General features: G+C 42.5%; 1 protein-coding gene across 3 annotated transcripts in view; it reads right to left on the bottom strand.

The window, feature by feature from the left end:
* Positions 1-16,776, bottom strand: part of RNF213 (ring finger protein 213) — a 112,301-nt gene that overhangs the window by 59,606 nt on the left and 35,919 nt on the right. For all 3 annotated transcript variants that reach the window (XM_059996286.1, XM_069540049.1, XM_069540050.1), the window contains 7 exons: positions 13,666-13,888; positions 12,827-12,882; positions 11,530-11,683; positions 8,670-8,840; positions 3,928-4,017; positions 2,696-2,818; positions 1,668-1,848 (listed from right to left, as the gene is read on the bottom strand). In XM_059996286.1, the coding sequence (XP_059852269.1) occupies positions 1,668-1,848; positions 2,696-2,818; positions 3,928-4,017; positions 8,670-8,840; positions 11,530-11,683; positions 12,827-12,882; positions 13,666-13,888 (998 nt within the window). The remainder of the gene's footprint in view (positions 1-1,667; positions 1,849-2,695; positions 2,819-3,927; positions 4,018-8,669; positions 8,841-11,529; positions 11,684-12,826; positions 12,883-13,665; positions 13,889-16,776) is intronic.

Raw genomic sequence — 16,776 nt, 5'->3', positions numbered from 1 at the left:
GCCCTCTTCAGTATACTGAATATCTTTCTTAAACTAGACATCACCGCCTTTAAAATCTCCCATCTTGAGAACGCTTAGAGAAAAATAAACTGCACTAGGGATGCACTGACACCCCGTGAGGGTTATCTACGTGGTCTTAAGGAGGCATCATCACAGCACATGGAAACAAGATAAACATCAGTGTAATGGCTATACTCTACACATCTTGGCTATCTTGCAAAATGTTGAATGTGAATTTTAGGATCAATTTAGAGGGCAAAATTTTCAAACATACTTAACCACCAGAAGGTTTCTCTCCCAGTCATACTAGGGTCATACAGTTGGGTCATGCCATTAAAAGCAAATAAAGCAGCTTTATTCACAATTGCAAAATCTTGGAAGTATCCAAGATGTTCTTCAGTAGGTGAATGGACAAACTGTGGTCCATTCACATAATGGAACATTATTCAGTGGTAAAAAGAAGTGAGGTATGAAAAGGAACCTTCAATGCATGTTGCTAAACGAAGAAGCCAATCTGAAAAGGTTACAGAGTGTGTGATTCCAACCATATCACTTTCTGCAAAAGGCACAACTGTAGAAGAGGGGAGAGGGGAGGGATGAACAGGTGGAACACAAGGTTTTAGGGCAGTGAAACTATTCGGTATGATACGGTAATAGTGGATGCACATCCTTAAACATTTGTCAAAACCCGCAGAAAGTACCAGAGTAAACCCAATGTAAACATTGGTCTTTAGTTATTAATAACATATCAGTACTGGCCTATCAGTTATAACAATTGTACCACACTGAAGCAAGACATTAATAATAGAGGAAACTGTGTGTGTGGAGGGGCTAAATATGGGAAATCTCTGTACTTTCTGCTCAATTTTTCTATCAACTTAAACTGCTCTAAAATATAAGGTCTATTAATTTAAAAGACACAAATGTAATATTTTCAAATGAGTAGTTTTTAATCATTACATAGGAATTCCACATCAATCTTCTTATTTTATCGCTACAACAACCCTGCCATTGAAGAAACTTAGCTTTTTGTTTTAAGGCTGTCCCAGTAATTTGATGAAACTGAGACGCAAAATAATCTAACTGTGGTGCTTTTCCACTAGATCTGAATCTAACGACTCACACATAAACCTGAATATAATGTTTTTAGGGAAATACACATCTCTCCCTCTTTGGTCACAAACGCTTGGGTCATGGAATGTACGGGTGGAAAAATCAGGCAGTACTTAGTTTTTGCTAAGGTCACCAGTATTGGATCGGACATTTATATGGATCTCAGAACAACAAAGAGAGGGTTTTAGACTCAGACACACTTGGGTTTTGATTTCAGTTCTTAACACTTATTCTTGGCAAGACCTTGGGTAAGTCCTATTACATTCTCCACCTCAGTTTCTTTGTCTGAGGAGCCTCAGGACCACTTCAAGTATAAGACATCAGCATGGTAGCTGTTGTTCAGCAGCTATTCTATGAATGGTGGATTTCAGTGTTAGCTCTCAATTACAATACAAGATACTATGAACCTTCCTGGGTCCTTCCATCCAGGCTGCTTCTTTTGGCAAACATCAACCCATTCGAACTGACTCACAGGTCAAATACTCTGCCCTACCCTTGGGTCAGGAGGCACCACTGGACAGAGCACATGTTCCCAGCACCCTCTGTGAACATACCATACAACTTGAGGAGATGACTGACTTCTGGCCAAGTGAGCAGGTGATTCAAAACCTCACCTAAGTCATCTACAAATTCCCCTCTACTTCTCGGCCAGGACTTAGTGATCACAGCAGACACAAGGGTGCCACATTTCCTCAAGTCGTTATAAGAGATTTTCTCAAGGATACTGGTCTGAGACTACAAGAAAATGAATAAAGAGAGGGATATTTAGAAGGTTTTTCTGGTTGGTTTGTTTTTGAATAACAGAAGTAAATTACCCACCCAACAGCATTTCAGAAATCCCTCATAACTAGTTTTACAAAGCCTCAAAAAAACCAATTATAAATAAAATGCTTAACTTTTCTTAGGGCACTTCCATTTTCCTGTGCACTGTCTCCGTAAGTGATGAATACTGGGGATGCGGAAACAGGTACCGACAGACAGATACAGACACAACCCACAAGTCACCCCTCTTTCCTCTGGCTCAATGCCAGTTTCTACATTTTTCCTGGGACTTTCACATTATGAAAAACATCAAACATAATACAAGTAAACCATTAATACTGGTATCCTTTGTATTCCTAACTGTAATTCTTGTAAAGCTACCTACAAACAACACATAAATTTTAATTCTCTTTCTAAGTGAATTGATAAAATCTTTTCAACTTCATACATTTTTCTTCCATAATGCTTTGCTAACCTTTGGGGTCTTCTACTGCATGCTAAGCAAGTGTTATTAGCAAGCAATAAAACAAAGGCTGGGTAGGTGGCAATGATAATAATGGGGCATTTAGGAGCAGCCTGTGAGATTTCTGGAGGTCATCCGTTAACTGCTATGATACCATGCAGTAGCAGGAAGCTGAGTGGCATTTCAAGGAGTGGGTACAGGGTACTGGATTTCAGGCTGGGGAGGGGGATGCCCAGAGCCCATTCTTTGCATTGGTGCAGGGTCTCAGAACCAGCGGCACTTAATAGCCTTTAGTTGATGAAGACAGAAGGCAGGTGTGAACCCAAACGCAATTCTTGAGTGGGAAAGGTTGTTCACCTGGCAGATCGAGCTCACGGCTTCAATGGCACACATCTCAAAGCGTTTCGACACACTGTCTTCTGCACCTGCAGCATCCCAGTTAGTGCTACAGAAGGCAGAGATCTGGGAGAGAGGCTTCTCCTGCAAGAAGGGAAGATGAGGGTGTTATAGGTTTGGGGTGCTGCACTCTCAGACACTATGGAATGAAAACACCCTAGTAATTTTCACTTTCCTACTACTGTATCAGCTCCCCATTATTTTGACCTTCTTCCCATCCCATGCTAAGCATGTCCTCCCTGCCTCTAACCATTAGACCAACAAGGCAAAAATTCAAACAAGACCAAGAAGGCTAAAATTCCCACTTTGCAGAAAAAGCATCCGGCTCAGCAGCTTGCAAAAGCAGGTAAATTTAAAAAAAAAAAGGGCTTCCCTGGTGGCGCAGTGGCTGTCAATCTGCCTGCCAGTACGGGGGACATGGATTCAAGCTCTGGTCCGGGAAGATTCCCACATGCCGCGGAGCAACTGAGCCCATGCACCACAACTACTGAGCCTGCGCTCTAGATCTTGCAAGCCACATCTAGTGAGCCTGCGTGCCACAACTACTGAAGCCTGCACGCCTAGAGGCTGTGCTCTGCAACAAGAGAAGCCACCGCAATAAGAAGCTCGCACATTGCAACGAAGAGTAGTCCCCGCTCGCCGCAACTAGAGAAGGCCTGCGCAGCAATGAAGACCCAACGCAGCCAAAAATAAATAAAATAAATGTATAACAAAAATATAAATTTTTAAAATTAATTAATTAAAAAAGGTTTCTTCTTTGCTTCTCTTTTCCTAAAAAGATCCATTTAACAGTTGCGTAGAAAACCCTCATATCCCGTTTTTTAAAACCCGAATTTTCTAGGGTCACAGGCCTTAATTAAAAATGGGGAGCAATTTTGTGTTGTCCCCACTTGTCACTGGGTTTAATAAGGCTCTTGTCACCAACAGGCCACTTAGAGCCACCGCATATAGGGTTAGTGCCAATTAGAACCCCATGCATGCTGAGGGTTCCCCTGGTGCCCAGACCTTGTGCCCTTATTCTTCTCTGGAATACCATCTGCAGTCAAACTATTAAGGCTGAATCAGAAATCATATGACAGAGTCATATGAACCCCATGCCCTGTCCCTTCAAATGCAGTCATCACGTGTCTTGGTTGCTTCTCACGGTCTGGTTTTACCGACTTCCAAAAAGAACATCCCCCGAGTTTCAGTACCTGTTTGAGCCTCCCTTCCATGTCCCCCAGCAAGGATTCCTTCCAGCCATGCTCTGCAGGGAAGTTTATTTCCACCAGTCGCCTCCAGACCTGCAAAACCCACATGTAAGGGACAGCCACTAGGACACCTAGATGCCACAGTGGAATTCTATGAAGGAAGATGATTATGCACAGCGCTTCAAAGACACCTGGGTTCTGACTCATCTTTGTCAATGGTCTGCTGTGTCACTGGTGTGTCAGGGCAACCCACCTTAGCCTTATAAAACGAAGGGTCCTGACTGGGACAGGTCATCTCTACAGTCTCTTCCACTGTGTAACTGGTTTTTAACCTGAAAGGATTTCCCTCCATTGTTTTATTTCAAGAAGTTTCAAACTTAACAGAAAGTTGCAATGACAGCACAAGGACACTCATATACCTTCAGCTAGGCTCCCCAGTGTTTAAAGCGACTGCTTTATCTCTTTCTCTTTTGTGCTCCCTTTAGTCTCTCTAGAAATAGGCGTTTTCTCTGCTGAACCATCGGAAGGAAGTTGCAGACGTCATGTCCCTTGGCCCATAAGTCCTGGGCAGGCATCCCCAACACCATGTCCCTTCTGCTACACATGGTAGTACAGGTGTCATGCTGAGGCCAGTTCACGTGGGTGTGACCTTTCTCGAGGAAGGGTCCATGTCCACATTTCTCTCATTGTCCACAGGTGTCCTTCCTGACTGTTTGGGTCATGGATCCAACTGACGGACAAACACTGCATTTAGTTACCATGTCTCTTTTCTAGAAGAGTTCTCTGGCCTTTTCTGTTTTCCTTTCTGTTATGATGATGACAAAGTTTTTTTCTTTTCCATTATGGTTTACTACAGGATATTGAATATAGTTCCCTGTGCTATACAGTTGGGCCTTGTTTACCTATTTTATATATTAGTAGTTTGTATCTGTTAATCCCAAACTCCTAATTTATCCCTCCCAGACCCCCTTTCCCTTTTGGTAACCACAAGTCTGTTCTCTACGTCTGTGAGTCTGTCTCTGTTTAGTAAATAAGTTCATTTGTGTTGTATTTTAGATCCCACATGTAAGTGACAGCATATGGTATTTGTCTTTCTCTGTCTGATTTACTCCACCTAATACGATAATCTCTAACATGATAATCCTCTTCTGGTCATTACTCATTGTGATACTCCAATTGCCTCAGATTTGGATAGTGGGAACCCCGGCAAGCTAGCTTCTGTCTCCTTTTTTTAAAAATGTAATAATTTTAGATGTACGGAAATACTGCAGAGATAGTATAGAGAGTTCCAGATACTCTCAGCCCAATTTCCCCGAGTGCTAACACGTTACGTAGCCATAGTACAGTTGTCAAAGCTAAGTAATTAGCATTGCTAGATTACCACGAACAAAACCACTGGCTTTATTTGGATTTCACCACTTTTTTCCCATGAACATCCTTTTACCATCCAGGATCTAACCTAGGATATCACCTTGGATCTAGTCCTGCCTCCTTGTGACATGTCACCACTAGACTTCAAGCACTTCTACTTTCTGGCAATACAAGGTGTTTCAGGCTGGCCTTTCACTTCTTCAGCCCCACCTCTAGAATCTGCTGTTCCTTCCAGAAGCACAGGTTTGGGGGGGTTTTGTTTTGGTTTGTTTTTCACGGGAAATGACATTTAGAAGCCATGACTAGGGCTCTGGGTGTGCTCACGGACCTCGGTGTCACAATCTCGAGGCCCTTTCAGTGGATGGAGTCAGGAACTGTGGTTGCTTTTTATTTTTTTAATTTTTACAATATTTATTTATTTATTTTTGGCTGCGATGGGTCTTCGTTGCCGTGCACGGGCTTTCTCTAGTTGCGGCGAGCAGGAGCTACACTTTGTTGCAGTGCACAGCTTCTCATTGTGGTGACTTCTCTTGTTGTGGAGCACGGGCTCTAGACACGTGGGCTTCAATAGTGTGGCTCGCGGGCTCTAGAGTGCAGGCTCAGTAGTTGTGGTGCAGGGGCTCAGCTGCTTCACGGATGTGGGATCTTCCTGGACCAGGGCTCGAACCTGTGTCCCCTGCATTGGCAGGCGGACTCCCAACCACTGTGCTACCAGGGAAGCCCCTGTTGTTGCTATTTATTTATTATACAGCAGGTTCTTATTCGTTATCTACTTTATACATATTAGTGTATATATCTCAATACCAATCTCCCAATTCATCCCACCACCACCACCACCCCACCCCCGCTTTCCCTCCTTGGTGTCCATACGTTTGTTCTCTACATCTGTGTCTATTTCTGCCTTGCAAACCAGTTCATCTGTACCATTTTTCTAGATTCCACATATATGTGTTAATATACGATATTTGTTTTTCTCTTTCTGACTTACTTCACTCTGTATGACAGCCTCTATGTCCATCCATGTCTTCACAAACGACCCAATTTCGTTCCTTTTTATGGCAGAGTAATATTCCATCGTACATATGTACCACATCTTCTTTATCCATTTGTCTGTCGATGGGCATTTAGGTTGCTTCCATGACCTGGCTATTGTAACTAGTGCTGCAATGAACATTGGGATGCATGTGTCTTTTTGAATTATGGTTTTCTCTGGGTATATGCCCAGTAGTGGGATTGCTGGGTCATATGGTAATTCTATTTTTAGTTTTTTAAGGAAGATCCATACTGTTCTCCTTAGTGGTTGTATCAACTTACATTTCCACCAACAGTGCAAGAGGGTTCCCTTTTCTCCACACCCTCTCCAGCACTTGTTGTTTGTAGATTTTCTGATGATGCCCATTCTAACTGGTGTGAGGTGACACTCATTGTGGTTTTGATTTGCATTTCTCTAATCATTAGTGTTGTTGAGCAGCTTTTCATGTGCTTCTTGGCCATCTATATGTCTTCTTTGGAGAAATGTCTGTTTAGGTCTTCTGCCCATTGTTTGGTTGGGTTGTTTGTTTTTTTAATATTGAGCTGCATGAGCTGTTTATGTATCTTGGAGATTAATCCTTTGTCCATTGACTCGTTTGCAAATATTTTCTCCCATTCTGAGGGTTGTCTTTTCGTCTTGTTTATAGTTTCCTTTGCTGTGCAAAAGCTTTTAAGTTTCATTAGGTCCTATTTATTTTTGTTTTTATTTCCATTACTCTAGGAGGTGGGTCAAAAAAGATCTTGCTGTGATTTATGTCAAACAGTGTTCTTCCTATGTTTGCCTCTAAGAGTTTTATAGTGTCCAGTCTTACATTTAGGTCTCGAATCCATGTTGAGTTTATTTTTGTGTATGGTGTTAGGAAGTATTCTAATTTCATTCTTTTACATGTAGCTGTCCAGTTTTCCCAGCACCACTTATTGAAGAGACTGTCTTTTCTCCATTGTATATCCTTGCATCCTGTGCCATGGATTAGTTGACCATAGTTGCATGGGTTTATCTCTGGGCTTTCTATCCTGTTCCATTGATCTATATTTCTGTTTTTGTGCCAGTACCATATTGTCTTGATTACTGGAGCTTTGTAGTATGGTTTGAAGTCAGGGAGTCTGATTCCTCCAGCTCCATTTTTTTTCCCTCAAGATTGATTTGGCTATTCAGGGTCTTTTGTGTCTCCATACAAATTTTAAGATTTTTTGTGCTAGTTCTGTAAAAAATGCCACTGGTAATTTGATAGGGATTGCATTGAATCTGTAGATTGCTTTGGGTAGTATAGTCATTTTCACAATATTGATTCTTCCAATCCAAAAACATGGTATATTTCTCCATCTGTGTGTGTCATTTTTGATTTCTTTCATCAGTGTCTCATAGTTTTATTAGTACAGGTCTTTTACCTGTTGTTGCTTTTTAAATCATGAGTTCACACTATACCTCTAGCTCCTTCCAAACCACAGACCGCCTCCTCTCTCCCCTGGTCCACACGTCCCTCCTCCAGTAAGAAAGAACCTGGGTTTCCAACAGCAGCAACCCTGTGTCCATCTGCTCAGCCTTAGAGTACACACAACATAGCTCCAGACTTGCTACACCCATTCCACTGCCAACAGCAAAACTTCTAAACCAAGTTCAAGATGTATGTATGTTTTCCTTGTTTTGACCTTAGACTCTGCCCCGGTGAGGGTGAGTGGTCAGAGTTCTGGGCTCTGGGTATTTGGATTAATGATCTTCTCCCCTCTGTGTAGATAGGTAATAAGTTTGAAGAAGTCTGAGATGGAGTGAGAGTCATTTGTCTCTGCTCATGCACAGTCTCAGCTATATGATTTTATAATGACTCCATTAAAGTATCCCTGGAAGGCAACAGCCTATTGAAGTCTGGTTTGATGACGTCAGAGGGCCATTTGGTTGGTTTGCTTATGTCACTTTCTAGAACTTTGTCCTGGAGCCAACAGTCTTTAGGCCCTCCCTCTTCCTCCTCAGTGGCACAAGATTCTGTCCACACCTCGGTTTCTGGAAGCCCTCCCTGCCTCCCAACATTTTGGAACTGATTTCCAGCTTCCTCACATTCAGACGCCACTCTGCCCAGTTTCCCTTTCAAGTAGCTCTTGCTTCCATCTTATTCTTCCACTTTCAACATCATAAACCTGACTCATAACCTCAGCACTGGATCAGACTCGAATGCCCCTCCCCGCCAGCCCAACAAGGTCTGTCCTCACCATTCAGCAGCCTCACCATCGGTGTGGGGACCATGGCCCACCCACCAGGGTGCCCGTGCCCTTGGGTCCTGTTAGGGGAGCAGCTGCCCATTCTGCAAACAAGACCCACTGGGTTCCCTGCACTCGGCAGGGCTTACCTCAATCTCCTCGCAGTAAGTGAAGGTGACAGAAAACGAATACTCAGTCTGGAATATGCCCTTTTGAAAAATTCTCTGAAGCCAAGATCTTGTAGCGGCGAGAGTCCCCTGGAAGACTGTTTTTACTGAATTCTTCTTTCCAGTTTCATTTCCCTGTCCTCCTGCTGAATCCTGTCACCACAAGTGAGAGACAGAGAGTTTAATTGTCCCTGCGCTGTGGACCCAAAGGATCGGCCAGATGCCACTCCCTTCCCCCCTGCACGCCCGACACCACCTGTGCGCTCAGACTCACCGGCCTGGCCAGAGCCTGCACATTCATAGCACTTTCATTTCCCCAGAACATTTCGGCTTCACTCTGGGTGGGCAGCATGGGGGAACGAGGCAGGAGAAGGAGTGGCATGGATGCCCCAACAAATGACCCCAGGCAACTGTTAACAGAGGCAACTCTGCCTCGCCAATGCACAGACTTCCTGGGCTCTGAGCCGAGGAAGAGCTGACAAGCTTCCTCTGGACAGGGTGCGAAGGAGGCACCCAGGGCTCAGAGCCTCCAGCAGTTCAGAGAAGCCGAGCTAGTGTAAACCCTGCTCCTCAGTGACATGTTTGGTCTGCGGGCCAGGAGGTAAACCCACGTCCCCAACCACTGGTGCTCTTTCCTTGAGGTTCTCCCTTCATTCCCTCTCCCTGAAAAGCCCCTTTTCCCCGGGGTCAAGGGCTCCAAGGATGCCTCCCTCCCTCTCTCCCTCTCCTTCTCACCAGAAGCACCTTTACCACAAAGCAGATACAACCCAGCCATCAGCCCCACTTAGAGGTCTCTCCCAGTTCTGTGTGTGTTTCCTTTTGCTTCAACTGAGCCCCTCAAATTGTGTGTCAGGACCCCCCAAAATTGAATCTGTTGGTGTCACTCCCTCCCTCCAGAGATGCCTGGCCCAAGGGCTAAAGACGCGGTGGCGAGGCAGCTGCCCAAGGAGGTGACAGCACGGTCAGTAACCAGAGCAAGTGCCAAGATGAGAAAGCACAAGCTATTTTCAAGGCACATAAAGGGTGCTGTACCCAGCCTGGTGGGGGCAGTTCTTCCCTGAAAGATTCAGGGAGCTCTGGGCAGCATGGGAGTGGTGGGCTGGGGTACAGGTGTGACGGGAGCATAGCACTCAGGATGTGGGTGGCAAGGGCCAGCGACAGTTCTGAGCTGAAAGCAGGACACGCTGACCCATGCGGAACATCCCCGCATGGTGCAACAGCTTCTAGAATAATCTGGAAGCTTTAGCAGGGTGTGCATGCCATCTGTGATCTGGCATTGCCTAGATCTCAGCTCCATCTCCAGCCACACTAGGCTACCTGTGGGTCCTCCGGAGCAGCATGTTCCTCTCCTCCCTGACACTGCACGGGCTGCTCTCTCGCCCTGTGGGAACGTCAGCCCCTCCGAAGGCCCTTTGTTCCCAGGGCACCTGATCAACACTCCAGCTTAGCATTAAGCCACTGTGCTGCAATTATGTGCTCACAGGATGGTCCCCCTCCTACGCATCCCTGCTGCCAGGGACCTGTCTTCTCCATCTGGGTGTCCCCTGCACCCAGCACAGATGATGGACGTAAGTGGATAACCCAAGTCTGAAAATCTACTCTAGAACCTTCAGCTTTGCTCCTTGTTTTTCTCGATCTGATGTCCTATCAATCCTATCAACCCTTTATGTCAGCATGCAACCAAAAGCTCTGCAAAAACTCTTCATATACTTTGGTTTTATTTAATTTCAGTTCTGCAAAGCTTTCTGCTTTTATGGCACAGGCAGAGTATTTGGATCAGACTGTGGATTGCACTAATCTGAGATCCCAACCAACATTTAAGATAGTTATTTCTACAGGGACATATACCCTAAGTAACTGACAAATTTCAAATTTCTTGAACACAGTTTATCTAGACGTTGGCACCTGCCTATGATGGTTTAAATAATACCCACTTCAGGAGAAAGCAATCATCTTGCCAATAATGTTTATTTTTAAATGTATCCTTGGTATTTTAAAGAAGAAAAACGAAAAGGAACAAGTTAAAACATATACTTAATTATTTTATATCACTAACGTCCCAGTTCTGACGTGTCAAATGCTTAACAAATAATTGGTCGATCTAAATATGAAATCATCTATCACCTTCATGTGGAAGCTCAAACTCAAGCTGGTGAAGATCACACAACAATGGGAAAATATAAGCTGCGCACAACAAGCAACGTCATGGATGGAACTCAGAGATGTCACGTCAAGTGAAGAAAGCCAGACACAAAAAGGAAAGAGTTCAAAGATGGGCAAAACTAATCCGTGGTGGTAGAGATCAGGAGAGTGGTTACCTCTGGGAGGTGTGGAGCGAGGGGGGACAGAGCTCTGGGATGTCCCTACAGCTTGATGAGGGAGATGGAGCCTGTGTGGAAAGGCTCTAAGGTGGGCACTTAGGTGTGTGGACCTCGCTACTGTATTTGAGTTTCAGTGAACAGGAATAAAGCTCAGGTGGGAAAGACTAGGCATGAATATGCATTTAGGTGGGGAGGTCCTTGCCTGAAGTCCCAGCCACTTGCAGAGCTCTTGAATTAACCCAGTCACAGCTGATACTCTACACTTGAGATCCTGCACTGCCTCCTTCCCTCCAACGCAAGCCCTGGAGAGCAAGCACGCAGACCCTAGTTCACCAAAATAGCCTCGATGCACAGAACAAAACCTGGCATCAAGTAGGTACTGACAAATATCTGATGACACAATCAGCCACTCTGTGTCATTCCAGCAATCCTAGAATTAGCCTATCTCCTTTTTGAACTGAGGGTGCTTCAGGTTCCATAGCTCTCCTGGGTACAACATTACGTGTACGTGTTCCACTTACCACTAGAAGTTTAAGTATAATAATTCTGCAAACAATCTCAGCAGATAAGGCAGGCATCTCATAAAACGTGTATTCTTTTGTTATTCTGCAGGTAGTTTCGTGAAGTTTCAGGCACACAGTCAAGTAGGACTGTATCAAGGGCTCCTCAAGAATCCTACCCCACAAAGAGTTGAAAGAAATCAATGAAGTAATTTAGGAGGAATGAGAAAACAGTACCCCTTAACCATGACGAGTTCCTTCCCTTTAAAACACCTACAAGGAAGGCGTGTACTTGATCCCACATAGGTTAACATCCAGGACATTTCCATCTATCTTGAACTTGGGATTAAGATAAAAAGGAAACAAAGTCCTTTTGGTTTGCCTCCATGGTCTGAACTATTTTAACAAAAGCAAGTTAAACTATTTCCAAGTGTATTCCTTTGTTTGAAAAAAATCTTAGGGATGCATATTACCAAAGATTCAAATACCATATAAATTTTTTAAAAAATCAGGAAGATACAGGGAGGGAGAAAGAGAAAGAAATGCTAGAAGAATATATCCTGGGATATCCTGTGCATGAAATCTCTTCCCGCTCTGTGTGGACTTGCTTACTGGTTGACACATGACCAGAGCTGAGAGTTAGGGAGTTGATCAGAGTGGGGTTTAGAAGGCAGCATGAGAAAGGAATTACCTGGGTCAATTCTGTAATACACAGAATTAGGTGGGGTCCCTGAAGCCCCAGGTGCTTGATGTTAATGAAGACCTGACACCCCCACCTCCATCCTGAACACCCTACTAATTCAGATGAGGTGATCCTGGCAGTGCTCCAAGTATCTCGGAAAATACCTTCTCTCCCACAGGTACATTTCTATTGTTCTGCATTCGGTACACTGTGCCTTCTGGGTATCAGAGGTCACACAAATTTGCAGGAGCAAGTAATCTCAGATGATTACGGAAAGCTAACTTTGATTTTTATTTTCAACTTCCCTGACTTGTAAAAAAAATTTGAAGACTAAATGCTGACGAAATGCAGGATGCAAGCATGAATATGTAATATGATGGTGATCACTTAAAAATAAATGACAAAAATGCACAGGAAAAAAGACCAGATGGAAATAAACCAAAATCTTAGCAGCTGATTTCTATGCTTTTCCCTTTTTTAAAAAGTAGCATGATTACATTAATACCTAGAAAAAAGAAGTGGGATATATATTAATTTATGACCTTCCATTAATGACAGCAAATATGGGATACAGCCAATCAGTAGGCGATAACCGTGTGCAAGAGGAGAGAGACTACACTTTACTTTTCTACTTACTTTTCCCGAAACATATCCAGGAGGTGCAACAGCATTTCAAAAGTACTCTTAATACTCTAGGGTGGGGAAGAAAAGAAAAAAAAGAGAGGATTTAATCATGATGCCACCATCTTTGCTAAAACAGACCCCCCAAAATCCAACATAAATAGAGCATAATAATTATTTTCTTTCTATAAACAAATTTTAAGGGGCTCAAGTACTAATCTTATACCTTCTACAAATAAAACTCAGGATTTAAAATTATACTGTTTTGGGGACTTCCCTTGTGGTCCAGTAGTTAAGAATCCGCCTTCCAATGCAGGGGATGGAGGTTCGATCCCTGGTTAGGGAACTAAGATTCCACATGCCACAGGGCAACTAAGCCCATGCCACAACTACTGAGCTCACGTGCCACAACTAGGGAGAAGCCTGTGCGCTGCAACAAAGAGCCTGCACGCAGCAACAAAAGATCCTGCATGCCGCAACTAAGACCCAAAGTAACCAAAAATAAATAAATATTTTTTTAAAAATAAAGTAATACCATTTTATCCACCCCCAAAATGGGAAAGGACAGAGAGCAATTAGGAAGTGGACCAATACTCAGAATAACTTCTAGCCCTGCCCTGCACAATCACACATACCCAAAGGCTACTGTTTTATTGAGTTCTATTTACTGAAACAGAATAACTCAAGTAAATCAACCCTTTACCCTATGAAATATTGACCCCTCCTGGTTCTCTTTTTTCTAAATGCTTTACCCTGTCAGGTTTTCAGAAAAGGAGAATCACACATTCTGACTGATTCGGTTTTGATCTGCTTTTGCTAAGCAAGGACTCAAGAGCCGATTCCAGACAACAAACCTGGGAATTTCTGTTGGAGATTTCCTCAAGTCCTTCAAGCCGGTACCAAGTCCCTAGAAGACAGTCCAGGATACGAGGGGGTGAGTAACTCAGGTAGTCAATGAGGTCTTCCATGTAATGAACCAAGTTACTCAGAGGGAGCAAACTGAACCAGGATCGGAACAGATACTCATCCACATTTAGCAAATGTCTGTTCTTTCCCATTAGCTGGAGTAATTGTTTCCTATATAAGGGAAAATTGGAACAGAAAAAAAGGGCAACAGTGAGATCAGTAAAACAGACCAAGTTAGTTAAAATTATGTTAGAAGGGATCTGAAAAGTTCTGATTTCAAAAATGATTTAAATGCTAAGAACTCAATCAAATGAGAAGTAAACAATAATATATTAAGGATTCAGCAACATGGATGAACTCTGAGGACATGATGCTCAGTTAAATCAGCCACTTACAAAAGGACAAATACTCTGATTCCACTTATGTGAGGTCCCTAGAGGAGCCAGATTCATAGAGACAGACAGTAGAGTGGTGGGTGCCAGGGGCTGGTAGTGAGGGAGGGAGTAGACAGTTGTTGTTTAATGGGGACACAGTTTCAGTTTTACAAGATGAAAAGTTCTGGAGACGGATGGGGGTGACAGTTGCATAACAATGTGAATGTACTTAATGCCACTGAACCGTACACTTAAAATGATTAAAACGGTAAATTGTAGGTTAGGTATATTTTATCATAATAATAAAAGAATCCATCCAAAATTAAACACTTTCCAGCTTTACTGAGATACAACTGGCATATGACGCTGTGTTACGGTTAAGGTTAAATGTGTTGATTTGATACTCTTTCTTATTGCAAAATGATTACCACCATAGCATTACTTGATAGCTACACCCATTGTGTCATATAGTTACCATTTCTTTTCTGTGGTGAAAACATTTTTTGTGGTGAAAACATTTAAAAGTTGCTACTCTCTTAGCTTACTATAAGTAAACAATACAGTATTATTAACTATAGTTACCATGCTGTACATTAGCTCCCCAGAACTAATTTCTCTTCAGAGTACTGAAGTTTGTACTCTGACCAACATCTCCCCTTTTCCCCACCTCCCAGCCCCTGGTAATCACCATTCTACTCTCTGCTTCTGTGAGTTTGACTTTTTTACATTTCACATATAAGTGATATCATACAGTATTTGCCTTTATCTATCTGACTTATCTCACTTAGCATAATGCCCTCAAGGTCCATCCATGTGTTGCAAGTGGCAGGATTCCCTTTTTTTTGTGGCTGAATAATACTGCGTCATATATACATATATATGATGATATACACAAGTATATATACATCATATATATGTATACACACACACACATATACACACCACTGCTTTATTTATTCATTTGTTGATGGACACGTAGGTTGCTTCCACATCTTGCCTATTGTGAATAATGCTGCAATGAACACAGGGGTACAGATATCTCTTTGAGATACTTATTTCATTTCCTTGGGTTACATACCCACAAGTAGGACTGCTGGCAATCCTATGGCAATCCTATGGCAGTTCTTTTTTTAACTTTTGATACTGTTTTCCATTGTGGGTGCAATAATTTATGAACTAAGCATGTTGATGCGTGAATAAGCAAGCGCCCTGGATCAAACAGTCTATGCAAACCCAGTCTGGGGAAGGTCTTTAAATTATGCTGTTCTGTAACACTGTCCTGGAGACCCGAAAAGATGACAATGGGAAAGTAAATACAGCCGAGTGACACAGAAGCGACAGAGGCTACGCGAAACATATGGATGGATAAAGCTTCACTACATACTAAAGGCCACTTTTGCCTAAAAGACACGATCTTTAAGACCAATGCTAATGTTTGTCATTCTCCAGCTAAATTTCTTCTAGATAGTCAGTCTTCTAGATAAATGCCCCTTGAAGGGCAATTTAAAATATATATAATTATATAAATAATCTTAATTTGGCTTTAATTTCAAAACGTTCCAATAATAGTGAAGAAGAAATAATTCAGCTCACTCACTATTTCAATCCCTAAAAACCTATAGGCTAGATCCTATTGGATTAGGGGCGGGGAGGGCAGATGAGAGACTTGGAATAGTTTCTTTGACAAAAAACAAAGTAAATGGGGGATGTTATCTGTGCTTGGAAATAAGTGTTAGTATTAATTTTTTTGTACTGAATTTGTATTTTTTATTTAGCTTTTGTACTTAAATTTGATTTACCATTTTTCTTTTATGGATTGTGCTTTCTGTGTCTTCTCTAAGAAATCTTTCCTTGCCTCAAAATAGTACTTCACTACCTCAAGATGTGCACCTACAATGTGCAAAGCCTCTGACCTGTGAAATTCTACTTTCAGGAATTTATCTTGAGGAAATAATTGGACAGGGAAAATTACAAAGAAGTGCATCAAAGCATGCTTACAAAGCGAAAGTGCAGAAATAATCCAAGCGTCCAGGTACAGAGAACCGGCTAAATCAAATTTGCAACACTAAGCAGTCATTACAAAAGTAGGTATATATTTACTGGCAAAAAAAATCGTTCACAATATACTGTTAAATGAAAAAAAGAAGGTTGGAAAACAGGATAAAACAGAATCAATAATCTATCATAGAGGCGGGGCAGGAGGGAATTGCATGAAACCAGACAAAAGGTGCAAACTTCCAGACATAAGATAAATAAATGCTACGGATATAACGTACAACATGATAAATATAATGAACACTGCTCTGTGTTATATATGAAAGCTGTTCAGAGAGGAAATCCTAAGAGTTCTCATCGCAAGGGAGAAACTTTTTTTCTATTTCTTTAATTTTGCACCTATGAGGTAATAATAGATGTTCACTAAACTTATCGTTGGTCATCATTTTGTGATGTAAGTCAAATCATTATGCTGTACACCTTAAACTTATACAGTGCTATAGGTCAATTATATCTCAATAAAACTGTAAGAAAAATACATAATCTATCTTTTGTGGTTGATTTTTTTTTTTTTTTTTTGCAGTACGCAGGCCTCTCACTGTTGTGGCCTCTCCGTTGCGGAGCACAGGCTCTGGATGCGCAGGCTCAGCGGCCATGGCTCACGGGCCCAGCCGCTCCGCAGCCTGTGGG

This window comes from Delphinus delphis, chromosome 19, assembly GCF_949987515.2.
Source record: "Delphinus delphis chromosome 19, mDelDel1.2, whole genome shotgun sequence".
NCBI classification, from domain to species: Eukaryota; Metazoa; Chordata; class Mammalia; order Artiodactyla; family Delphinidae; genus Delphinus; species Delphinus delphis.
This window is presented reverse-complemented; position numbering and strand designations above follow the sequence as displayed.